The sequence below is a fragment of the Seriola aureovittata genome, chromosome 5 (genome assembly GCF_021018895.1).
Source record: "Seriola aureovittata isolate HTS-2021-v1 ecotype China chromosome 5, ASM2101889v1, whole genome shotgun sequence".
Taxonomy (NCBI): Eukaryota; Metazoa; Chordata; class Actinopteri; order Carangiformes; family Carangidae; genus Seriola; species Seriola aureovittata.
Window position 1 is genome coordinate 14,741,245 of NC_079368.1, and position 27,619 is coordinate 14,768,863.

Consider the following 27,619-nt stretch of genomic DNA (forward strand, 5'->3'; position numbering starts at 1 on the left):
GACAGACAGCAAACAGATAATAGGAATATCACAGGAATTAATAAACCACAATAAACACAAAATTGAAGGTGATTTTCTGTGACTGGGAACCTGAAGAAAGGAGGCGTGCGCCCTTCGCCCTGGTTATCCAACAAGTCACTCTGATTGGCTGATGGAGCCGTCCGTCAAAGGCCACTGATCCACTCAGGGCTGGCCAAGCCAAAGGAGGGGGCGGGGTTAATGTAGGAGTGGGGAAAGAGCACAGAGCGAGTGGTGTCAGCACAGCGGCGGCTCCGGCACAGGGAGGAATCAATTGGGATACTCGTCGGGCTGTGTTATATCATTCGGCTTTCGGGAATACTTTCATTTTCCTCTCAGAAGGTAAGTTACAAATTAAATGGTATGTTTATGATGATTAAACTTGTTTTTCTCCGTTAAATTGGTTGCAGCGGTCCTCGTTTGTCCACCCACAGCAGAAAGTGCATGCGCTAGCTAAAATGAATCGGGATATAATGTGAACTGTGTTTTTTTTAAGCTAGCACTAGCCGTCAACGGCAGTTAACTTACTGACAATGCCAGGAAAGTTTCAGACCGATAACCAAAGAAATTCCTGTTTTTCAAGCAAGGTTTTCGTTCCTGTCGGTGTTGGGTGGGTTTCGTGGTCAGTGCACGACTTGAAATGTGCTGTTGAACGTTATTGAGCGGGGTGGGGTAGCTAACCATAGTGCGGCAGGAAAACTTATCTCCGAAACGATAGATCCTCACAGACGGAGGTGCAGGCAGCACAAACCGCGCCCTGGCCCCTCGCATCCTGTTCGTTAACATGGTCTCTTCTAACTGAATCATTAGCTCTAAACATTAAAAAAAAATCAAAGAATCAACTATTTCATTTACACAGACAGTTATTAATGGTGAAATTCCCCAATTTGATTTAAATCCGGTATGCGCAACATTCATCCAGATGCCAGGTTCAGATATGACCCACTAACACACTGGTATGGAAGATAAATGGGAAAAAGGTCATAACACAGAAATGGTTGCTGCTTTCGCGCTTGCAACTCCAAATGTTGCCCAGTTGCATAGATTAGTACGTCCTCCACCAGCTCTGCTTGTTTGGTTATACATAGAACACGTGGAGATTTGTTGGTATGAAATTTTGCTTTATCTGTGCATGTACTGCCTCGACCTTCTCTAGTAGTAAGTTATAATGAGGGCAGACAGACAAATATAATTTTGCTGCACCTGAGTGTATTCCTGCTTATAAATGGCGTCCACCCGCTCTATGTTGACAGCTGTTTGTAATTACACAGAAAAAACAAAGGTTTGGTTTAATTGTGTTCTAGTTAAACATTATTTACTTGTATGTATGGCTTGTATTCAAAGGCCCTTAATTGCCTGATTAGTTTGATATGCCTAAATATTTCATAATTAAAGTCCGCACTATTCGACCACATGCGTTGTTATTAAAATGGGTTTGCACATTAATAAGTAGTTGGGCAGTGACATTTAATCCTCGAGTGTGTCACAAGTAGGACTGTGACGAAGATCGAAGATTATTTTCACTATTGACTGGTCTAATATTTTTGATTCATTATATATTCTATTGAATGTGGGGAAAAAATGGAGATGATATTTTCAAATGCCCTGATCTGATCAGTCTAAAGCCTATACATATTCAATTCACAATCATATCAAACAAAGAAACGGTAACATTTTCACATTTGGTTTACTGGAATCAGCAGGCATTTGGCACTTTTTTGATAAAATTACTGAAACAATTAATTAGTTCACAAACAATAATTAATAGTTAATAATTAATAATTCATGAATTTGTCCCATTCTTGAAATTTGGCTTGGTTCTACCTTAGATATGCGAGTAATATGATTCTCAAATACCAGTACCATTCTGGGGAAGTCATTGTGGTTGGAATTTTATCAAAAACTGAAGGTTGTAGGGAGATAATACTGAAGGTGCTCTCCTCCTCACTTGGCAGTCGTAAATAGTCTCTGAAGTTGAGCCCTAATGGCTGGCTAATGATCCAAATGGTCCTCTGTGTGACCCCTCTGTCTGTGTGCCACCATCAGCTCATTTGCTTGCTCATGACAATAGAGCAGTTTGATTTGTAATATGCACGGTTGATGTGCCAAAAGGGCAGCATGATTTGCATATTTGGCCCATGTCTTGAACTAGGTTACTTAACTCCCATGTGTAATCAGCTTTGTAGTTGAAGGAATTTCTCTTGCTGGGTCTCGCTGTGGGATGCAGAGCAGGTGAAGGCTGAGGGAGCGACCCCAGGGTTGACAGTCAGCTGTGTTTGGGCTTGTTACCCATTCCAGACACATCAACCTCTGCTGCTTGTGCTGCAGTACAAGGTCTTTAGAAGTGCGTAGCCTGCCTTCCTATGGCTGAGCTGAGAGAGGAAGTGGGTCAGGAAGCAGAGGGAAACTAAGCATGAGATGTGAGGGAGTGTTTGGTTCCTATCAGCTGTGGTAATGCGCTCTTGTGTGGGCTGTGGTGAACTCTTGAGTGCATTTTTAACATTTGAATTGGCTTTCACGAAGATCATGAAGATTTATATCCAGTATCCAGCATATTCATTACATTTATTCTGTCAGTGTTGAGTGAGGTCCAGCTGTTCCCTGTTGGCTATCTCATTTCATTGTTCATTATTGTGCTGAAATTGTTCAGAAGTCACAGGTCAGGCTTGGGCTTTGTCTTGTGGACTAAAGAATGTGTACATTAGATAGTAACTCCTGTTACAGTTAGCTCCCATATTGCTCTGCCGGAATAATCAACATCCTATGGAAAGAAGCTCAATAACTAGTCAAGAGCTTTGCCTCTGCATCTCAGTTGGACTCAAAGATTGCATTCTTTGAACATGTCTGACATACCTCAGTTTGTGTCTAGTCCTGTCTGTGCAAGATGTTATCTCATTGCACTCTTTCAAGAGGACTTTCTGCCAGAAAGTTTCACAGTGAAGTATCACAATCTTAACTGACTTTTGATTCATATTTGGAATTTGTTTTATTTAAGATTTTTTTTTCCTAAGGACAGGTGGGAAAATACGTCATTATCTAACCACCTGCTTAGCATGTTAGTGTTTGTTTGGACCAGCCTGCGGGATGAAGAGGATCACATGCCTAAATCTGTGCTGCTAATTGTTTACGCAGTAGACAATGGACACTGTCACAACCCCCTAACTGTACCAGTTTTTTAATGAAAATACACAAATAACAAAGGAACAAATTAAATTATAACTAAAAAGTGACTCAGAAACACAAACCAAACCTCGACATTTGACAAGCCACAATTATGTTAAATACATACAAATATAGTGTCCTTCAGCTTATTACTTGGTTGAGTTGTCTTTTGTGTGTTTTTACATGTTGAATAATCTGCTGGTTTTCCTTGGAACCTCAGTTCAGATGCCCTCCCTGTTTTGTTGAATCTCCTCTTTCAGTGTTATGTTTTGTAGCTTAGTAATTCCAGCAGATGCTCACAGACTAATACTATTTCTTTCACTGGTCATTCCCACCACAGCTGACAACATCTGTCGAAAAGGAGCCGTGGTTTATACTTTGCTCACTGGGAGATGGGAAAGTAGCTCATCAGGAAGACGAAGGATCGTGCTTTGTATATTCAGGCTGTAATATTTAGGAATTTTGTTTTATTAGAGCTGAGAAATAATCAGATTTTGGCATCTGTCCTCTTTTCTTATGTCTGTTTTGTTATCACCTGATAGGAAAGGTGTTTTGAAAAACCCCAGGCAGATGTGTGTTTGATTTTTGTAGCTGCTTATATTAAAAGTAACCCTACACATAAACATTCATAAAAAAAGCCAGAGCTTTTCCTATTGTGACTAATTTTATAGGATTTTAAAGTGGTCTCTTTTTAAACCTTGACTTTCAAGTAGGATAAGAAGTTTAGGATTTAGCCTTTTAAGACCCACAGCACAGAAAGTGATAGAGAGTTGGAAAGGGGGTTAGTACTGGAGTACAGTTCAAGGCATGCTCAGCATCACACCAAACAGATATTTTCTGACACATTTATGTTTCCTCTGTCTGAAACTAAGGGGTTTGTTTTTCCTGTTTTGGAATGAGGAAGTAGGCAAAACCTAAGCATTTGACTTATGGTGTTGAAATATTGTACATGCTATTGATACAGCTACATAATCTTTACCTAGTTTGAGGATTTTGATTGGAGCTGGTAATTGATTCTGTCTACATTTTAACATTCTACCAAGCATTGAGTTTGACTTTTAGCCTCATTGCTCTTGTGTCTGCAAATCTAATTTCCTCTACAAAGTATGAAAGAATACAATAGCATCCCTAGAAACAGTGGAGCATAATGTATTGCGTTCCAGTTGCATTTACACTGAGCAGGCCGCAAACTGCATGGTCACTTGGGGTTGGAGAGAGGTGAAAAAACAGCACCTTATCTCATTGTTGCAAAAAGCACTGGAATGTAGCTGGAATCTGATTACAATGGTGGTCCGTGGCCTTGGTTACAGGAAGGGGATTTAGGTGGCGTCTCATGCGGTCTTGGTGACAAAAGGCAAAAAGGCAGCCAGTGTATGGAGAGCACTGAGGCGACATCGCGTGTGTGTGTGTGTGTGTGTGTGTGTGTGTGTAGTGGGGGTGAGGGGGGACATGGGTAGCAAAGTGTGGGAAAGAAGTCTGTGACCACAATGGCTGTTATGTCTTTAAAGTTACAATATGAAACTTTGACAATAAAATACCAATAACTTATTATCAGATGCCATACCCCCTGTATTGTAGATGTATTAGTTTACCATTTGTTGGAGGGATGTATCTTACACACATGGCCAGCTCTGACCTGGGCTGTGGCCACTAAGATGATGCTAGCAGCCGAATTGCAGGGAAGTCGGCAATAACAACAATAATGATGAGAAGCATCAACAAACAAAGGAATTGCAAAGCTAAACATGTAGCAGATAATACCTGCTGAGAAACATGGTTGAGCCTTGTTTTATTTGCTGATTGTATGTATCCAAAGAGGGCTTGTATGCACGCCAGTGATCTCAGCTTTACACAATATGCCATTTTCAGCATAAATGGCACCAGATGAAACAAATGTTGGGTTGTGATGAATTTGACAAACGAGATGACAAACTTACAGGAATACACTTCTGCTTTGCAGACAAAAGTTGCTTATTGTAGTTTTAAGTATCACGTACAGCAGCCACTATGTTCCTGTATTTTCTTGTGCTGAAACAGTCTCTTGATTAATCATTTAGTCAAACAGTTATTCCTGAAATCACTATTTGCAGTTACCAAGGTAAAATACCATCCTTCCTTCTGACTGCCTCAAAGTTATTTTTTAATATTTTTAACTCAATTCCGGGTTGGAAGTCTTGATGTCTCTGTCTGCATATTAAAGCTGTGGGAGGACTAGTGGGCTTTTTCTGCCTGGTCAAGCTCAACCTGTTGTGAGAAAAAGGTCTGTTTTCTGTCAACATCATAGTCAGTACCCCTTCAGGTTAAGAACCTCTGGAGGAACCATTTCAGAAATATTTATAGTGGGCATTTTGATGATAAAAGCTCCTGAGGTGGTAATAGAGATACTTTCTGGCACATGTACTGTGGTAGACACTAGTACACAGTTTTCAGTAGTTTTTCAAAATAACTGTGCTGTGGAGGCCTGGTCATAATTCTGCTCTAATTCTGCTGCCCCTCCCTCTCCTACATCAGCTCATCCTGATTTGTGGCTGGGATTTTCAGTTATGTCACATCTCTCTCACCAAGCACACTATGAAACACAGAACATCAGGAACAATTTTGCCCCCCCAACAACATGGTGGTAAATATACACAAAGGTTATCTATAGAGTTTGCATTAACAAACATTGTTCACTCATGTTTTGCATTGCCCATTGTCCAGATTAAGACATTATCCCTGGGTTTCACAGAGCTGTAACAGGGAATGACTTTTAATCCAGGTTAGGCTGGCTATCTGCCGTAGCAGGGATCTGATTGTCCGAGCGTTGTAGGTAAGCAGTTTAGTAAATCTCATCCTTGTCCAGAGTTTTCTCTTAGAAGTGAAGACCAAGTTTTATCTCCTGACATCTCTGTAAGCAACAATTTCTTTACTATCGCTGTGTCTTCATTATTAGGGTTGGGCAATAATGTGTGATAATATTATTGTGTAGGAGCCCTGTCAATGAGAAACCAGTCGAAGTGCAAATAGGTGTTGACAGAATGGGGTGGCCCCTTGTTTTAATTGGAATGTGTGAACATAATTCAGTGTGGCAGCGATAGGCAGCATTAAATGTCTCCTGTCGTGGAGGACCCACCATAATCTTTCATATTTATGTATATGCTCTAAAATCTTTACATAGTTGCTTACCAAAGGGTGGATGCCCCAGTTTTAAGGACTTCTGATGACTCAGTAACAGGAGAAATTAAGATTTTCCAGGAACATAGTCACCGCCAAGTGCTTCATTGATCTTAGTGTTCAGTTAGTGAGATGCATCTTGGATCAAGCGACCAAAAAGGTCTTTGTTGTTCCAGTAATAACAAATGTTGTAGGAATTGAATTCTGGCACATTGGCTAAACATTAGCCCTCACTAAGCTTTCTTTTTTTTACTTGTTTCCTCTCTGTAGCTCTTTTGCAGTCTTATGTCAGAGCAAAACAATTTCCCTTTGGTTTAATGGAGGGCAGCAATCTGTACTGTAACTTGAGGTGGAGATGAGAAGGAAACCCTCCATGGCCTAACACAGTGAGCTCAAACAAGAATTGAGGGCCTAAATTCTTCTATTATCGTCTTCCTTTTCATACTGTTTACTGAAGTGTAGGGTTGTCTATTATTTGATACTACTGACACATGACAAGACTTCTATTTAGTAAGATTACAAGGAAACCCACAACCACATCAGTTGTGTTTGTATTCTTGAAGTGCGGTCAGAATAACCTATGACAGTGAGGTGCAGCGCTGTGAGGTACAGTTTGCCACATGACCCACATTTCCTCAACAGAACTGTCAGATGTGAGTGGAGTTGAGGAATGCAGAGAAGGGTGCTGAAAACGGTGTCACACTGGCCCCACTTCCTGTTTGTCATTTCCTCAGGCTGTGGGGTCCTCCTTCTGTCTCTGCACATCAGGGTCAGCTCTGCTGGTTCAGGAGGCAATAAGGTACACAGCTCTCCTTTTTCATCTGATTTGCCCAACAGATAGTTGAGGTCATTTTGCCTGAATTAGGACTGGATCAGTGAGCTGTAAATCTCAGGAGAGTGGCACAGAGAATACGCCCAAGGTGTGTGTCTATATCTCTGGCGTATGTGTGAGGCTGTCAGACTGGTGCCAGCCCTTCGCTGCCTCAGCATAGCCCCTACTGACATGATTACATGCAAATTAGAAATATCATTATGATGTTGATGTTTGAGAATAAGGATGGGTCATAAAAATTGGATATTAAAAAATGTATTTGCCGCATTCACTGCTGTGTCCTCAGTTTGCTTGAGCAGTTATTTTTGCAGTCTTTTTTTGTTGTCATATGGATTTGGCTTTTCTAACTTTGACAGATAAAAACATCACTTTTTCTCTTAATCACTTTTTATTTTTTATTTAAACTTATTGAAAACACTGTGCTCCCCTTAATGAGGAAAACCTGTGCTCTAATGGTTGCTCTTCATAGATACTGTACTCTTTGTATTGAGAATGACTGTGTTTACTATTAGTTCCCGGGATTTCTCTTGTAGCCACAGGAGTTTAACAGGAAGCCGGTCGTTTGGATAAGGCCTCTGCTGGTTTTGAGCAGAATGACCCTGCCCTTCTTGTTCCTGTGTGTTGTCCTTTGAAGCCTGCCTATTTCCAAAAAAACTTCTGAAGTTTATACAGAATACTGTAGAGGTTTTAGAACTACACAGAGCCGTGTGAATAGAAACATTTTAAAATAGAACTGACATGACAAATTTCCTGCTTTTAAAAAAAAAATTGAAAATCCCATTACTTCCGGTATGGTGATTTTACTTCAGCTGCGATATTACAGCTGCTTTTCCTCTTCTCTTCTCTCAACACAGTCAAACACCTGAGCCAGGCCCTGCTTTGCTTCATTGAGATCCTTGAATTGTGGGAAATTATAACAGACTTTATTTTCTTTTTGACTATTTTCTGACATTTCATATATAAAACAATGAATTTATTGTTCCAGAAATTAGTTGGGAGATTGATTGAAAAACTGCAACTGTTACATGCAACCTTTGGTACAACACAAGAATTCACCTTCATTTTCTGCTGCCTCCGGGCTCTTTCTAGGCTTGCTCGTTTCAGGCTCAGCTCATCAGGTGCAAGTAAGGGATAATGATGTTCTTACATAAGAGTCCTGTTGGATAAGGGAGTTTTTGGTTTGGCATTTGCCCATGGCGAGGGTTAGGATCTAGTGAAGGAGGTGAGATCTGTTTGGAACCGAAGAGGAACGTATGCATGGGAGGCTCGAAACAAGTCCTGTCATGTATAGCTCTTAGGTCTGAGGTGATTTGAGTCCTTAGTTTTAAAAATGATTTCAGGTCTGTGTTGAGCTTTAAGTTATCAGCATTTTATCACAAGTTGAGTCTGATTTGAGTCCTACTGCAGGACTAAAGCAGTACAGTAGTTGTTTTATGTCCAGGTGCAAAGCTGCCAACATAAATATTGTCATTGACAAATGTAAAAATAAATTATTGCCCTGCAAATTTGAACCCTCTTTTCTGTCTTACCAAATAATTACATGGGAACGGTTGTTAAATCAAACCATGGTGAGTATCCAGTGACTAAGAAATAGTGATATGGTCCTGAAATGGATTGTCAGGATACATCTCAGCCACACAACAAAGCTTACTCACCAAGACCCAGTCTTGCATAATCAGCTGCAACTCCACCCAGTCGGCTCTGACCTGCAGCATGTACACTGATACAGACCAACCCTCTCCATAAAGGTTTCATATCCAGTGTCTGCAATCTAGTTTATCTAAGATGACTTTTACATGTAGGAAAATCATGGACAACAAAGCATGAATCAATCTGGGGAACACTGATTCAGCTTCGGTAGTGTGAAGTAATTTTTCTTGAAAATGTTTTTACCTTTTGGTGAAACTGTCAGTTGTGATGATAATGCATAGGAAAATCGTCATATTTTTCCTATAACAATATCATAGGTCACATTTAGGTATGCTCTGTAGTTACAACAGTAACATAAACTGTTGCTGCCGGTCAACAACAAGCTTGAGTAATGGTAGCCACAGCCGCTGAAGACGCTATGATAATCACAAATAAACAACAAAGTCCTTATAGGCAAGTCTCACCACTCGGCAGCCATCTTGGAAACCCTGTTGGCTGTTATAAAGCAGACAATTGAGTTATTTTAATTGTTAACCGTTTACAGCACCTGGAACAAACGCATGCAGTGGAATGGGATCAATGTTTGTTGCTTTGCGATTCTGATGCTAGCTCCCGTCCTAATTACAAAACCACGGCTTAAAAAGCAGCAAACTTTAGCTGCTTAGTTATCCAGTGTCGCCATGTATGACAAGACAGCTTACTGTTGATATTACACATGTACAGCAAAAGGTTTTAATAAAGGAAACCATTTTAAAATCGTGTTTTGTCTTGAGTTCAGGTAGACAGAAAACAACCGATACATAACATTGAAAAAAATTGAGATTTAACTTTATGGCCTTATCGCCTAGCCCCTAAAACTAGCCTTGATTTTGTTGTTGTTAGAGTGATTGGTTGTTACAGTAGTAATATGTGATATTGAACATATGTAGAGTTAAAGGATAGTCTGACTGGGGATCGTTGTGCATACCCAGACTAACCTCAAGAATGCCGTGATTGTTTTGTCTAGGCTACTCACACTATTGTGGTGATAAAACAGCATATCTTATAAAGTTCTCCTGCATAAAACAATGCACTATTATACTGCAAATAAACTGAGCCAAGAGCAGCAGGATAGTTTCACTGCTCATTCTGTATTAAGAATGGGGAAGGCTCAATGGCATTTATGTGGGTTAGGGGTGTCATCAGTAGAAATCACCAAGCAGATGACTAGACCAGGCTTTATCCAACAAAGAGGTGGTTGGAAAGTGTTTCCTCAGCGACATTATCATGAAACTACACTACACCTCATAAATTGCCAAAGTTGAAACTCCAAATGCAGCTCTGCTTGTTCTCATCATCTTCTTAACCACTTCCCGTAGTTTTCTGATTGGTCTGGCTTCCAGCTGCTCAACACAGCCCACTGTCAGTGGCAGGGTTTTCCAGACTAAAATCTTGTTGAAAAACCTGAGCTCATTAAATTTTGTCTGGTTTTGTAAGGCGAGGAACAATTCCAATCGTGGAGATACAATTAAGTTTAACAGTTGTTTGCATTTTAGCTGTGTAAGTAACCTTTTAAGACATGAGTTTGTATTTCTTACTCTTCTATTGTGTTTTTTGGTATTTACCTGATGTTGCTAAGCAGCATGTCTGTTTTACCGAGCATGTCTCGGAGACAGATTGCAGCTACAACATTCTTGAAAGCAGAAATGATCAAAATAGATTACCATTCTTTCTGTTGTCCACTAAATTGCTGATGACTTGCAATGGCTTCATAAGTCAGCAATTGCTCTGGTACCCCTTTTTTTTACTCATTTCCCTTTATAAAAGAGCACTCACTGCTCTTCAACAAGAGAGCATATGGTTCCATTGGACAAACAGTAGGGCCCAGCTGTAAGTGGATAACAATTAACTTGTAAGACACTCGACAGTCATTCAATTCAAGAAATATGCTAAATTCATCTTTCTTGAGTTGATTTCCCCAATATGTTATAAGGGTTTTTTTTTTAAATCTCATGTTGAATCATGAAATGAAATGTGAGCTGTTGGTGCAAGTCTATGACCAGTATTGTCGTACAAAGCAGGGACCAAATAAATCCTGGCTTGGTAGCTAAATAACGTTTTAAGATAAATTCCTACTGTTTCAATTTTTTATTCCTGAATGGACCTAAATATGTTCTTCATCGTGGAAAATACAGCATACATTGTTTCACCTCAGGTTGGACATAAACTGTGAAAAGGTTTCTAAGGTGCACTCATTGTTCTCTGATGACCACAGAATTATATAATCATATATAATGACAATGAATTGTTTAAACAATATCAACAAAGTGGGAAAATTGGTGTCATCAAGAAAGTTGCTCAGAACACCTGAAGTCAGAATAAGCCACATTTGTATTTTTCTGTGTGGTGTCGAACAGGATTACGTGGCAAACTGTTCTCTGTCCTTCTAACTTCAGTAGAGTTATACATTTGGCAGGAGAATCAGTGGATTGTTAAATAATCTAGGGGTTTTCACCGCTGCATCAGCTTAATACAAAAGCACACCAGCATCAGCATATTGTGTAGACGAGAATATCTGCTTGAGGGCAGACACACATCACCTCTAACTGGCCTAATGCATATGGCACACATCATACTTCATTTAGAATTGCTGGTATTTTCTAGATATACAGCAGATACGTGACAATCAGCGCTGATGCACACATGCTGTGCATGTGAGTAGGACAGTTATGTAAGAGCAAAGGCTTAAAAATGATCATGTACGTATTGTAAATATTCACTATATTAGCTGTAAATGAAAGAATCGTGGTCAGTCAACAGTAAAAACCTGCAAACCACCAATAACAGAAGGGAGCAGCAGCAGTTTCTGCTCACATCCTAACAAAAACTGTTTTGAAACGGTTGTTAAGTCTCCCACTAGACAGGTAGCTGATTTAGGTGTCTGTTCACATGTAGCTTCTATTCCAACCAAGCTATGTGACAAATCTACAGCTCCAAAGGTTGCACACAAACTTCACCCCTCCACGACAAAGTTGTCCTTGTTGAGTGTTGCCCCAGACCATCATCACATTACTGTAAGGAAGAGGACTTTTCCCATTTTTGACATAGTTGAAAACTAATTGTAACTGATTATGTAAGTTTTTCTTAGCACTGACAAAAGACTGGTTGTTGGCTGCTGATGATGTGCTGTGTTTTTAGAAATTAGAGAATAAAACATTTTCGTCAGAGTATCCATTTCTTTTCTTAAAAATGAATTTAATCTTTTTTTAACTACAAATGTATCTACCAGGATTTCTGGAGACTGTTTATAATTGGATTGGATGCGTCAGCCTTTCCCGGAGTAATCAAATTCCGTTTCCTAGACAAATGCACTTCTGATCCAGATAAACTTAGGGGAGGATTTACCGAATCTGATGTAACTCCTCCTCAGTTTAAGGAAGATTAACACTTAAGTGTCATTAACTGTTTGATCTAATTTGAACAAATTTGTCTTTTTCGCCCACCGGGTTTGGAGATCTCAAAAATAAACGGTTGTAATGACTGACGTGTTTTACAGAAGAGTTTGGCTGGGACACTCCCACATCCGTACAGGAAGAACTTCCTGCTTGTGTTGCGATCCTCGTCCTGTCGGAAACATGCCATACAAGCTTTTCTTGCTCGCGCTTATTCTTTCCCTCTCACTCCGTCTCTGCCTCTCTCTTTTGCACACACTCATGCATGCATGCATGCATACACACACTCACACACTCTCTCACACACACACACACACACACACACACACACACACACACAATGGAAAACCACCTCGAAAACATGTCCCACATCCTGTGCTGTGCTTTGGTTATGTTGGTGATTCAGGCTGGGAAACTGTTACCATGTGCTGTGTCAAAAAATAAAAAAAGATCTGAGGAGGTTTACAAAACCACTAAAGACCTTTTGTCTGTCTCTAGGTTGTAGGTTAGACTGGACCTTGGTTCTAGTCGTTTATCTGAAACTAGCCAGCTTTCCATTATCTTTGGAAGTGGCCTGTTATTGTAAGCAGAGCAGTGGGACTTGTAGCTTTTGAATGGGCTTGTTTTCCAAAGCTCTCTTGTCTGCCAGCAGATTCTTGTCTTGGTGAAGATTTTAGCTGAACCAGCTACAAAGTCTGTTTTTGTTTGGATTGGGTATGTCCTATTTTCCTTTGGAAGTAGCTCTTTCTAAGTGTGCCACAGATAAAGTGTCTTAGTATTTCAGATGTTAAATGTTTGGCACAATGGAAGATGATAAGAAACAGTTTGAAGTCATTTGAAATATCATCAAGCATGTTTGTTTCACTGATATTTTCATATTCTGTATCTTTATGGAATTGAAAAGTTTGACTAGAATTTTTCAGTTTTGAAGCTTACTCTACTCCAGCTTACTTTACTGGGGAATCGATACCTGGTAGTAAAACTCTTCTCTGAAATCCCAGGGAGACCCATGGAGTAGCAAATGGTAGTGGTTTGTTACAAAACACCCTCATCTGCAAAGAGAATGTGTTGTGGAAAAAAGCTCACACGTGATCGCAGTCTATTCCAACAGCTTTGCTGCAGTGTCTGGATGGGATGTTTTGTGCTCTTTCAAGTAGCTTTTATAGTCTATGCATGTGTCAGTTCATCTTGCAGGCTTCTACCCTGTATACTTGTTATCTTGTACTGTTTGTGATTTTAAATCTCTGCTCTTTCTACAGATATGAGACGAGTTGTACGGCAGAGCAAATTCCGTCACGTCTTTGGCCAGGCGGTGAAGAATGACCAATGCTACGATGATATCCGGGTTTCAAGGGTCACATGGGACAGTGCATTCTGTGCAGTCAATCCCAAATTTGTTGCCATAATCATTGAGGCCAGTGGTGGCGGAGCTTTCCTCGTTCTCCCTCTTCACAAGGTATGTTTGTGTATCATATAATAATTAATTCCACAGTGTATGTGTGTACACTGTATTATGTACAGAGCACATCAGTCAGAGCTGGTACCTGAGACAACCAGATAGAGATAAACTGGGTGTGTAAACATGTTTTTGCATTTACTGCTTCTTAATGATACTTCAGTAGTGCTTGCTGAAATCCTAGCAACGCAATGGTTAATCAGTGTTTATAGGTAGTTTTTATCACTTGTGCTGTGAATCAGCCACTTTGTTTGGTTTACTTTGGTGTGCATTTTGTGCTTGCATGACACTTTTTTTGGTTACCAGCTGGGTAAAGGTGAACAACAGACAAGATACCAGATTGCTATGATATTTTCAGTGCACATTAAGACCCTTATGATTTTAATGACCAGTATGAGAAGAAACTGCACATTTAATGCCACCACTGTTGAGAATGACAATTCTCATTGAGCTGTCTGTTCTAACCAAAAGTTTGGGTTTGGGGTGAAATTAACATTTATGTTCAGTAACTAGATTTTGAGATTACATTCTTCACCTACACACATAATAGAATAGAAAACTGGTTTGAAGGTAACATGTTTCGTTTTCACTGGGGGTAAAAATTATGCATTGAATGGTATAATGTTAACCTTTAAAGGCATTGTGTGCCTTTGAGTGCTGTTGTGCATGTGATGTTTTTGTTACGGGTGATTTCAGTGGATCAAATTTCATCAAGATATTTTTAGATTGGAGTGGGGGAAATCGTGATATTGTCTCCACGTCATTGATGACATAAAGAGGAGGAAAACCATGCTATCTGAGGGATCATATTTGAATGGACATGAATATAAACGTGGAGCAAATAAAAGGTAGAGAGCATCAAACTAAAAGTCCTACAAGACCTTTTTTTTTTTTTTTTTCTTTTGAGAGTAACAAGCCTATTTCCCATGTGATGTGTGCAGTAAATAATACTTTTCATTGGAGACTTTGCCTCTTACAAGCAGAACTGCTGCCTCTACATGTCAGTGTACCTTAGGATTAATGTTTACCAGCGGGCTGTTTAACACACCCTCATGTGTACAACAGAAACTACTCCAAAGCCCTGGAGTGAACAGTCTCCTGATTCTAGCCTCCATATAAGGAATCGCTCCACTTCAACTAGAGTTACTCTTGGGTTGGGCAAGACAACATTTGAAGAGTGTTTGGCCATAAACAAGTTAGCTGGGTGAATATATCGCCCTTTTGTTTTAACCTTTCTGTCATAATTGGTCTAATTAAGGTGCAATAGAGGTCAGACTGAATCCATTGGGGGGCTCTGGCATGTAACCCAGAGAGCCCTAGGGTGCCATTATGGTTGATAGTGGTGAATTGCTGGCTGCTGCTGTTTCTGTTTGGCAGCTCCAACCAATTGCCAAGCGGCAGGTCCTGACACTGTGAGTGACATAAGTACTGCAATACTGTTGACAGATCTAACCTGGGCCTGTAATTAGTGTTCACCAGTACACTGCTATGTCATCTGAGAAGACTCTAGCATAGGGGACCGATCCTTAGGCCTGTCATCACACAGCTTACACCTCTCAGCACCTCATTCAATACAGAGCTTGTACTGGAGGTGGGCTGCGAGCTCGACTGGTTTCACACTCCTCCTGCCCTCCTCTCTTTGTCTATGTTTGAATGAGCTGCCCTCTGCATGCCATGTCCCAATACAGTAATGGTGTGTCTGTTGAACAAAGTCTACTTTCACTACTGAATTAAAAAGTGGTGGGAGACCGAGATCTTTATGTACAGAGCAAACCTCAGGCAATTTCCGTAAGTTAAAGATTAAAAAAAGCTCTCTTGATTTTTATATCTTCCCACATTCAAGCTGGCAGGCGTGACACAGACTAATCCTTCAGATATAGTGTTTTCCTCATTTATACAGACTGTGTATTGAGAAGCTGGAGCCGTAAGGGAAATACCATGTTATTTAGGAATTGTGTTGCGTATGTCTGTTATGACTTTGGACAGCGTGACCAGTATGTATTGCCACCAAACCAGTTTTGAGGCTTAGCATAAAGATGAAAGTCAGCTACTGGGACATAGGAATGACATTAATTTCAAATCTTAACTTAATGGGCATTCCTCTTTTAACTTATTTGCCATTTTTCTTTTAACATCTATTTTTGGAATTTATCACCACACTATTCTCAAATGAATTTTTCTGACAAAGCAGGTCCATCTGGAAATCTCAGTATAGCCTCAGCTGGCAATGCAGGTCTCAAAAGTGGGGCGAGTCTGTTCTTGCAAATGGTATGACTAGACTGCACTGCAGTGGATCAGTATTACAGAGGTACTCTCAGCACCTGAGATCATTTCTAATAAACTGAATAAAAAAGGATTGTGATGTTGTTGCTTCATTAGAAATTAGTTAAACAAATTGAATCAGCTGTTGTGGCAACTATACTATAAGTGTCTGTTTTACTTTATGAGTTTGCCTTGTTCCTTGTGGATACAACTCTGTTTGATTGAAGGACAGTTGATATATGAATCACTTAGGTCTGATTTAATTTTGTTGCAAGGACAGACATCCCCTAAACACCCCCACCCTCCAACCCCTCTCCATCCCTAATGTGAGGGTGCATCTGTCCGGTTAACCCATCTGCCTATGCTGTGTTGCTCCCGGTCTCTGTGGGCAGCCAGCTGCTCAGGCCCTTTGTCCTACGCTTACTCCCAGCACAGCCCTTTGTCATTACCACACTTTGACTGGGGGGAGGAAGAAGTGTGATGATGCTCCCCCTTCACAATTAAACCATATGCAACTGTGCACAGTCTTTGTTGTAGTGATGCAATAGTGGTAGGAGAATGAATGATTAAAATTATGACCCCTTCAAAAAAGCATTGTACTCCCTCTCCTTATATTCAGGCAAATCTAGTATTTGTCATAATTGTATGTGTCTGTAAATGGATGGAAAGGATCTTCTGGAGTTCAGAGGTCGATGTTGTGGATCTGTGACCTGACCTGAGGTCTGAGCCTCATTTTGAGTAGTCAACCAATGGAGCTGGCTCTTTGTGTGACTCACTAGGGTGAGGTTAGTGTGGCAGGCCTTCGTGACTCAGCACAGCCATGAGTATTGTTGCTTCCTCCTGTCAGAACACAGGGATTTATAGAGAGGGCATCAGATGTCCTGCTCAACACATGTCATTCCCTTCCCTCATGCTTTCAATCTCCCCCTTTCTTTTTCTTAGCTGGATGCCTGCTAATTTATTCCCTGATTTCCATATGAAGGAAGCTGTGGGAGTGAATGCAGTAGCTAGCAAGTGTTCAGTGAAAAATTCCTTATAATTCCTCTCTGTCTGCTCAGCATAAGAGCAGGGAAGTCTCAGTAAATCATTACAGTTGTTTTGATTTATATCACTTCACAAGAAATGTCTTATTTGAGTTATCAAAGCATGCCCTTGTTAAAAGTGCCATGCTTTCTATTCTGTTTTAGCCATCACCATCTTTATTTTCTGTGTGTTAGTCATTTTGTCAATTGTTAGCATCTTTAGTTTCCTCTTTTTTGTATTTCTTAGTAAGCGTGACTTAACTCCAGCCTTAACACCACATAGTGTATTGTCTAATTTAGAAAGCATGTTCCACGTTAGTGCTTCAAACGCTGCCTCTGTGCTGAAAGGACGATCAGATGTGGAGTGTGTGTTTGATTTGGATTCAATCCCTCAATGCACCATTCATCCTGTGCTCAACCTTTGCTGTTAGTAATCCCTGGGTGTGTGCACAGTGACACATTATTTCTCTTCTGTCTCTCATACACCACTTTGGCTGCTAACTAAGCTGCACTCTGTCTCTTCACACAAAAATACTTGTGTGCATGATATCCAGGGTCTTTCCCCATACTTTGGTCAGCTTGTGTTCCAAGACCTCTATACTGCTCAGTCGCCTCTGCCTTTGCCGCTTCTGCCGCTCAGTCCTGCTGACTGCAGATTTTACCATATATGGTCATTCACTGCTCCCTGCCTGACAGGCTTCCAAGACCATTTCCTCCCAGCCCTGCCATTGGCTGCTTCATGCAGTGTCGGTACACATGTGAATTCTGGGATAGGCCGAAATATGAAGAGCGGCCAAGATGAGAGAACTAGGTTGAAGTCAGATGTTGTCTCTGTCACGGAGTCATTCACTGCATATATTTAAATAATCATTTTGGTAAAATAATCAGTTTAACAGCTGGATTACTGAATAATATTTCTAATCTATTAATTTACAGCTGTGAGCCCTGATAGCATTGTTAAATAAACCAGACTATTTTTTTTTTAGCTGTGAACCTTAGAACAATGCTATGATACTTTTTAATAAGGTATGGTGTGTACAGCATCAGTTTCACCCATTTGATGTATTAAATGTCGGCGGCAAAAGAGCAGTTAATTCACAAACTAACTGTGGTTGCACATGAATGCACCAATCTGGCAGACCAAATCGCAAAATAATCTTTTTAGTTGGGTTGTCTTTGATATCTTCCAAGTTCTTTCTAAAAATATCTGTTCTTTCATATGCTGTCTGTTTCTCCAGTTGATCATTTTTTCATGCCACAGGTGCTGGACTGTATCACAGCATGCACTGGAGAGACAATAGGAAGATGTGGAGACACTGTGTACAGAAGCCATCCTCCACAAGGGAATACAATATCTATTCAGAGCAGTGTCATCAAAGAGATGACAGAAGTTAATTGACCCTCCTGATTCTTTTTAGATTTCCTCTTACACTGTATGAAAGTACTTTGTTGAACCTAATTGCTATGACGCTAGGCATACTAGAAATATGTTTTTCTCTGTCATCAGTAATTAGTAACCACCCACTAACTAATCATGCCTTTTAGACTATGAGGACAGTGGCCTGTTAGCAAATATCTTGTACTGCAGGAGCACTTGGACACTGATAGCAACTGTGGTTCAAAATTTCAGCTAGAGTGACTGGTCTCAAATGTTTTCATAAATAGTTGACCTCGACAGATATAGTTTCACTAGCCATCTACCAGAAATGTGCTGTACAAAAGTATATATATGTATATATATGTATAGGTAAGTCTATTTAATCTCTCCAGCTAAATATATCTCAGGTTTCCACTCAGCCTGTAGTGCGCCGTTGTATTGTTCCTGCCCTATCATATAGACGTTGTAAATCTTAAGAAAAGGTTCGGGGTGTGACAGCACTGCTGCTGCTACTGCCTCAGCTGTTTGTCTCAACCATACAGATGCAGAGACTTGTTAAAGTGGAAATTTCCATGGAGCTCTGAGCAGCACTGGACAGCAGGCATGGAAGACCCTTTAGTGATGTGCATGTGTGAATCACATGTTGAGCTGCAAGGAAATGAAGTGTGCTGGCCTCTTGTGTGAATGAAAAGAATGTTCTCTCTTGCCTTGAGAGAATGTTGTTCATCCATTTTTTTTGTGTTTCAGTGTTGTGCTTTGTATCTATCGCTGTGTGATTCACTCACATTTTCTGCAGTCTTACTTGTTGCTATGCAACTGGTTGTTTTTCTAGGCGTCAGACATTCCTCTCGAAGGATACAAATGTCTGTAGTGTAGTTATGGACATGTTAGGTATCCAGCTGCTGAGTTTAGCTCCTTACTGTTGGTGTGGGTGTTGTTTTGTTTGTGTGTTTGTTTGTTTTTCCCCTTGCTCTGGACAAAATGATGCTCACTTCTACATGTCTTGCTAAGCATGTTTCCTGTACCTGTAGGCTGGTTCCCTAGGAGATGATTTTCTTGCTTGGCTGGTTTAGTCTGTTAAAGCCCATTTTTTTAGCAGTATTGTAAAAGTCTGTTCTGTCAGGCAAGGTGGAAGATCCTGATGTATTTTGCAAACCTTGGATCTGATTACAAAACATGAGGAATCTTCTCCAATTGCTTAATCAAAGCACTAAGTAAAAATTTATGGCAGGTTAAATCTGCTGAATACAAAGGCGGTTTTTCTTTAAACTACACTTTATATAACCAATGTATGTTTTCCTGTGCTCTAATAAAAGGAGAGGTGAGCATCAGCTGATTCTGGGCAAGAGTGGAATTAGTTCCTGTCAAATAAACATGTTTTATATTCTGCTATGGGTTCGAATTGCTGCAAACAGGAAATGCACAAGTAGCTAATTGGCTTGATTTGACAACGCTCTCTTGTCCTGTCCCTTTCTTTCTCATTTTACAATTTTCTATAGTCTGAGGAAGAGGTGACATAAATTTACTTCAAAATGTCAGTAGCATTAAAATAAATTTCTATGTCTGACGTGGCTCATGGACTGTTTTGTCCCCTTGTGATTAATTTGTCTGATTTACAACCCTGTATCTGCCTCTCCTGAGTGACATCTCATTAAGCTTGTGGTTGGTACATGACGTTCTGGTAGATGTTTTAGTCAAATTTTGAGACAAACTCAGGCTTGCAAATTTACCTGATGGGCTGCATTTCTGAAGGGATGGAGGGGTGAATGCAGTAGGTTGCCATAGGTTAACCCATCTGCACAGCTGATCCCATTGCAGTGAGCTTTTGTTGTGAGCTACCTTGTGTGCAGCTTTGGCTGTTGTTTTCAGTTAAATTCCTAATTGGCAGTGCTAACAATTACAGTGATCTTACTTCATACAAACAGCATTCCCATCTTGTGTATGATTTTATCAGATGTTTATCGAGGCTCGAGGCAAAATCCAATTCTATTCACTTTTCAGACCCTTGCATTTCTAATCATATATCAGACACAAACACTATTAACACCTCAAAGGGTGCTATATTTGACACCTTAGGAGCCCTCTTGCTCTCATTAGCCATATGCATACCAGAGCTCCCCGGGGCCGAGGTGTGGAATGTAAAGAACGCGTCTCTCTCTGGACGAACTGTCGTCTCCTCTGCCCTGCTCGGGTTGATCAGGAGGTCGAGCTCCACAGCTTAACTCGAGTGTTACTTGGGCTTCATGGTTCATTGCTATGAGTCAACCGTAGCAGCTACAATTTATTAATGAAGTATAGAATTCCTCTTCTTTTTTTTTTTTCAAGCTTATTCTGGTGATTAAATAGTGTTAATGGAAATTGCAGAAAATTTTAACTTATGTAAGAGGTCATATCAGAGTGTTTGTAGCATGTCTAAACTGGAGCTAACGTGTCATGTGCTGCGAAGTGTTGAGGATGAAATGCTGATTGCTCATGTAGGTGGTCTTAATCTTTGTTCGCTCTGACAACCAGCTTCTGCAAATACAGACAGAAAGCATGAATATGCTTATCATAAAAGTTCTGTTTACATGATTCTAATTACATGCAAGAAAAGTCCATCTTTAAACTCCTCATTGGTAACGAAGCCCCTATGTTCACAGCACTGCATGGTCTGCTTGAGGTCCCAACTGAACTCTGAGGTTCAGATAAATGAGATTTGACTGTGCATTTGCAGTAAACAGTGATAATGTCCAAACATGGCCAGCTCACAGTCTACTCCCTTTTTGTCTTAAACATAAACTATAACATCTGCTGCAATTCTTCAGCACAGTTGCATGTGTTAGTTTAAAGCATACAAGCAGCCATGTGAACATAAATTAACAGTGTTTCATTAAGTGTTAATGCATAGTATAACACCCCTATGGATAATGTACCATAAGTACTTGGTATTAGAAAAGATAAAAGGGCACAGCCCCAATTGATGTTGAAATGGTAGTAGCAGTTTTACATGACAGGACTTGTTTAACAATTATATTACTCAGAGTAGTGTGTTTTCAGTGTGTGCTAAATGCTGAACTTGAATGAACATGATTCATAATACTTTGAATCTATAAATCTTGTAGAAATAGTGTGAAGTCAAAATGATAGCATTATTAAAGAAATTTAAGTGTAGTGGCACATAAATTTGAAGTGTTGGCTCGTCTTATCTCTGTGATCAGTTTGTTTATTGTTTCTGTTGCTACACCTGGTCATCAGTCTGTGTACTTCCTGCTTTAGATCCTGTTTCTGCTGACTTCAGGAAATCATGTGCAGGAATAGTCTTAACTAAACTGTGATATAAATCTATATGTGATGAAATTGATGTGCACAGATGCCATGTCTGTCTGGTAATGAAAATTATTTGTGATCTACTAAATGAAAGTAAAATTTTAAAATGGACTCAGCTACATAGGAGAGGTCAGTCTCATATCTAATGGTAATGTTATCTGATAACTGATGGTGGCTCATAGCTTCCTGTTGACAGCAGTGTCAAAGTCTGCTTTCTTTACACTCTGCTTCAGGGTAGATTTCAGGGTGTGTTCAGCAGTCAGGGTGAGGTTTAGACAAGATCTTGTGATTTTCACATAGTACACGTAGAAGCACACGCACATGCACACGCACACAGAGTACATTCTCACATACACTGGACTTTGATCACTAAACTTGGAGCTGGAGTATGTGTCACAGCCCAACTCTGTCAGTCAGGTGACTGCATGGTTACAGGACTAATATTTTCATCGAGTCGCCTACTGTGATTTGTATGGATGTCCAGCCACTGAGGGACTGTACTGACCTTATACATCTGTTGAGTCTCACTGAAAATGAGACCTCTGAGATATGAATCATGTTACTTGGTGACATCAGCCACACCACTGTGGATGAGCACTGTAATAGCAGCACGTTTGAAGTGTACTCTTCTAGGCTGCATTATCTCCTGTAGCAGAGGCAGGGAAATGTCTAAGAGCAGGAATGCCTGAGCAACATGACACTCATATCCTGGACTGGACTGTCCCTCCAAGACCCAAACCACCATCCTCTGCATGCCTCTGGGTTTTGTTTCTCACTGATTTTTGTTCCAAAATTAAAAATGTGAAGAGAATCTGTTTGCCTCAAAAGTGGATACCTTTATTTTCTGCTCTTTTGAAATTCTGAACATAGTCATAGTGTACTGCAGACAGTAAATTGCAGTAAAGAATCATCACTGCCCACTGTATTTATCTCTCTGACATTTCTGTCCTTTTGAAGGCTTTAAGACATATGTAATCATTTGGCTTCAAAAGCCCTAATTTACAATTAGGGATGAGCTTGGTCTGTTTGGAACTTTGAGACTGTCACTACTCACATCACTGAGCCCTGCCTTTTGTAGCCGGGGCTCACTGACTAAAGTAACATGCAGTTATTGCCAGTTCACCCCACGTCTGACAAATGCAATTAAATTTGTCTTGTTGTTAAACTGCTGTAAAATACAACGCAAGTAAATATTAGTATACGCACAATCTTTGATGTCAGGTTTGTTTGACGTCCACACCAAGCGGAAGATCTGTAAGTTGCAGTGGGAGAAGACTTACCTTTTTAAAACAAGAAAACAGACTGGAAAAAAATAGTGCCCCGGGGCCACTAAAGACACGATAACATAACATGTAGTGGCTTGCTACAGCATATTGTGGCTGGTGAAAAATGCTGGGTAAAAATGTAAAAACTCATCTGGCAAATCTGGAAGCACCGTCCCAACTGATGTCAAATACTGTGCTTTTATTAGTCAAAACATGCCATTTTGCTTGTGTGATCTCCAAACGTGTTTGGACTATACTGATGTAAATCTGTTGCAAATCCCTTGGGCATAGTGTGTGGCTATTTAGTGCCCAATGCATTGTGTGGGCACATACATCTATTGTTTGGATTAACATTAGTAATTGCTTTGAGTTATGTTCTCATTAGGTTTAATCCTAGTTTTGGTTGTACCTCTTACTCATTTCTGAAAATGCAGGTCCTAAAGTTAGTGGTTGTTCTCAACCTATTATTGTTGCTATTCGCAGTATAATGGCAGAATAGCTGTGGGCAGTGAGTGATTCTTTTTTTTCTTTTTTAGTATTAGGGAAGCCATCATGCTTTATATAGGGCTGCAGCAGCACGACTCTTTCCACAGTAAGTGACATCATTTCTCTGGCCCTGCAGTGGTACTCGGAGTCCTCACAGACTAGGGTGTGTCTCAGGCACCCCAACCACTACAGCGTGGTTTGCTAAATCACCTCACTATGTAGGGAGAGCACCTGGTTCTCCTGGCTTGTAGGGTTCAAAGGTCAAAATTAGCTCCAGGCTGGTTTTAGGAGGATAGAGGAGGATGCACAGCATAACTAAAGGTCGTTTGTGTGTTTGCCAATGTGTGTATTTGTGCGTCAGAAATTAATTTGTAGCATTCTAGTCTGGGCACAGTTCAGTGTTTGATTCAGCGTTACGATTTTAAAGTAAGGAGATGGTCTGTTGGCATGTGTCTACTATGTAATGACGTCACCACTAATAACTTTCTTTAATTACTGTGGGTGGTCCAATAGGGGCTAAATCTAATCTCACTTTGCTTCTGTGTTGTGCCAATAAAACCCAAGCCTCTTTTTTGGCTGAGCAGTGGTGGGACAAACCAAGAATGATGATTCTCTGGCTTTAGACAGTAAGGTTTGGACTTTTCTGTGCTCATACTTTATCAATGAGCCATGTAAGAAGACTTAAATCTTTAAAATTGAATTTCAGAATGCATGTTAGGCTTCAGCACTTTCCCCTCAATGTTCTGACCAGTGTTTATTGTAATCACAGCCCAAAAAAACTCACTTTAATTTTATAAATAAATGTATTAAATATGCCTCAGTCTGCCTTCATTATGATCTTTGGTCATTTTCAAAATGTAGTACTTCTTGTCAGATTGTGTCACTCACATGTAATTTCATTTTAGAATAAATCCGTATAAGCGCCTTTTCTTAGATGTGGTGTGTGTGTGTGTGTGTGTGTGTGTGTGTGTGTGTGTGTGTGTTTAAGAGAGAGCTTAATTTTGCAGGTGGGATTTAGGATTATACTGTAATTGTCCTGTTTCAAAACATCCTCACTCCTCCAGCATGGACAATGTTCTCTAAGCAGGTCCAGACTAAGACTAATCTCATTACCCTGTGTTGTTTATCTTTGTCTTTACAGACGGGACGCATTGACAAATCCTACCCCACAGTGTGTGGTCACACAGGCCCGGTGTTAGACATTGAATGGTGCCCCCACAATGATCAGGTCATTGCCAGCGGCTCTGAGGACTGCACAGTGATGGTAAGGTTTGCCTGTACACCTGAACTCATATCTGTTAATTGAGGGAAAACTGCATCACACATTCTTGAGCAAATAAGTGACAAGAGCCTACACGCTTTTATTGCGAAAGGCAGGACTGTCGTAACTCAGGGATGGGTGCAGACCTCACCCTCTGGATTAGATTAGGCTCAAATATGTGTTGTAGGAATCAGAGCTGGGAAATGATTTAGCTGTTTATTGAGCTGAGGTCACTGACTTTTTTTGAGACTCTAGTTGTACTTTCCTCCATATGTCCTTATTTGGGCCCTGAAAGGCCAAGCTGAGTGTGCTGCCTGTTTAGGTGGCTACCACTTCCTCACCTGAAAGTCCTGACTTCCTGTTACCCCACCCCGAATCAATGCCTTATTTATTTCATGTTTGCAGAAGTATAAGCCATGTGTCTCCATGGAGACAGGAACTATGAATGGTTCTGCTCTTTGTGACATTTGATCTTCAAAGGGAAACTTCACAACCATGACAGACTGGTAGAGTTATGCACCATGATGTGTACATGGTTATACCATTTCTTACAGTAAAGAATTTTTTTGTTTTATTTTAATTGTCACATTACATGTCACTGATAAGCCATTTAAAACGTGAGCATACGTTTCCCTTTTTACTTGTACTCTAAAATGTATTAGCATGCTAAAAAAAAAAAAAGTGGTTGATTAAATGAAGACAGATCCTAAAGAGCAAGCACTTAAAATAATAATGGAACTGTGGTCGTGTGATGGGTTGAGCAAAAACTGATTATCAGTGAGATATGCAAGGTGATAGCTGATGCTAGACATGGTGATATAAGCAAAAGTTTATCACCAAAATGTCTTTTTTGCAGATTTGAAGGATTTTTCAGAATTCCTTTCGGCACAGGTCGCACATGGTGTCAGTTTTGTGCATTAAACTCCTGTCATGTATGAATTAAACCCAAATGGTGGATAAATAATGACTTAAACTCAACGAAGCAATCAGTAATTGCCACCCCCAAAGTATTGTACTGCATTTATATAACCTTTTAATGAAATGAAGGAAAAACATAAATATTGTCATTTATTAAATTATGTCAGATATTGCAACAATGCTGTGATGTACATTCATATCTTCCAGAATTATAATCAGACTTTTCCCCAGAACTGAATAAAAGCCTTACTGTGGTCTTTTAAATTTGACTCTGTGTCCTTTCTGTCAGTTTATCATAGCCTGTAGTGCCATTGATTTCTGAGTTGATGCTGCCCCCCTCAGGTTTAGTTTAGTAACTACAATTTATTGGGGTCTGGTGTCTGTTCTTCAGTAATAGTTGATATTTAGGGGTTGACAATTCAATTTTTTGAACATAGGGGTGAAAATGAAAGTCTCCTTGATCCCTTTCTGTTTTTTGTTCCTGACATCTGTCATGTTGATGTCCTACAGGTGTGGCAGATTCCTGAGAATGGCCTCGTCACTTCCATGTCTGAGCCAGTGGTGGTACTGGAGGGCCACTCCAAGCGTGTTGGGATCATCACATGGCATCCAACAGCTCGCAATGTCCTTCTTAGTGCAGGTAAAAACTCTCTTAGGGTCGCCTTGGTGGCTCGCCTGGCAGAGAGCGTACTACATAGGTTTAATCCTAACCGCAGCGGCCACGGGTTTGAGTCTGACCCATGGCCCTTGGCTGCATGTCATCCCCTGTCCCCCTGACTTCCCTGTCTATCTCTCACTATCCTATCAGAATAAAGGCATAAATGCCGAAAAAAGAAATTCTCTCTGTGTCCTTGAATTTATTAAAAAATGTTACTGTAATCCAGCTTTCCTCAGAGTTAGTCTTCAACGCTTGCAGAAATTCAGTTTGAACACTAATCTTCAAGCAAACACAAAACAATGTGTATGACTTTCTCTGTCCCCAGGTTGTGACAACCAGATCATCATCTGGAACGTGGGCACAGGTGAGGCCATGATTACCCTGGAGGACATGCACCCTGATGTCATTTACAATGTGTGCTGGAACCGCAACGGTAGCCTCATCTGCACCGCCTGCAAGGACAAGTCCATCCGTGTCATCGACCCTCGCAAGGAGATGATTGTTGCTGTAAGTAGTTTTCAGAGACTTCCTTGTTTATTCAGTTGTATCTACATTATGTGAGAGGTAAATATTAATCTAGGTGTGGCGAAATAGAGGGAGGCTGTGAACGCCTGGTCCCTTAAAATTGTCCTTGAGTTTGACTCTGAATTATCACTGGACTTAGGTTCATTGCTGTGTAGCTGACTCTGACATTTAGAGGGAAACGAGTGAAAACAATTAAATTTAAGCCAGATGATATGCTTTGTATCGCTTATCTAAAAGTAAAGCTTACACTGTGATTTGCAAGAAGACGGCTAAACAAGAATAGTCTAAAGACATTAAATGAGGTGCTGAGATAAAATACACATTTTCTACACTCCTAAGGTGAAAGTCGGCATAATAAACTGCTCAGGAAACAGTGACTTTTGGCACACATGGATCATGTTGACCAATAAACTATACTTCACAGGAGAAGGAGAAGGCACATGAGGGCGCTCGACCTATGAGGGCCATTTTCCTGTCTGATGGCAACGTCCTCACCACAGGTTTCAGCCGCATGAGTGAGAGACAGCTAGCCCTCTGGAACACGGTAAGCTGCTTCATGAATGCTGACTGCGCTACTTCTGCTCAATGATTATGGGTTCTACATTTCACTCTTGTAAAAGTCAATTTATGTGAAATGTAGATCTTAGAAAAAGTTTCAATAGTTGATTTACACCTCAGTCTTTAGAGCAAGAACAAGCTTTTACTTTACGTCAACAGTATAAACGTAACCATTCACATGTTAGAAATTATCACTATATTCACAACTTTATTACTGTTATCCACAGCTATTAATAAATACAAGCACTTCTTCCTTCTTTTTTTTTAAAGGCATTACC

At 40.3% G+C, this 27,619-nt stretch overlaps 1 protein-coding gene across 1 annotated transcript in view; it reads left to right on the forward strand.

Moving 5' to 3' along the window:
• Positions 1 to 236: 236 nt before the first annotated feature.
• Positions 237 to 27,619, forward strand: part of coro1ca (coronin, actin binding protein, 1Ca) — a 31,739-nt gene continuing 4,356 nt past the window's right edge. Inside the window, exons 1-6 of the mRNA XM_056376088.1 lie at positions 237 to 360; positions 13,506 to 13,702; positions 24,563 to 24,685; positions 26,111 to 26,240; positions 26,584 to 26,765; positions 27,208 to 27,327. Coding sequence (XP_056232063.1) covers positions 13,508 to 13,702; positions 24,563 to 24,685; positions 26,111 to 26,240; positions 26,584 to 26,765; positions 27,208 to 27,327 — 750 coding nt within the window. The 5' untranslated portion in view covers positions 237 to 360; positions 13,506 to 13,507. The remainder of the gene's footprint in view (positions 361 to 13,505; positions 13,703 to 24,562; positions 24,686 to 26,110; positions 26,241 to 26,583; positions 26,766 to 27,207; positions 27,328 to 27,619) is intronic.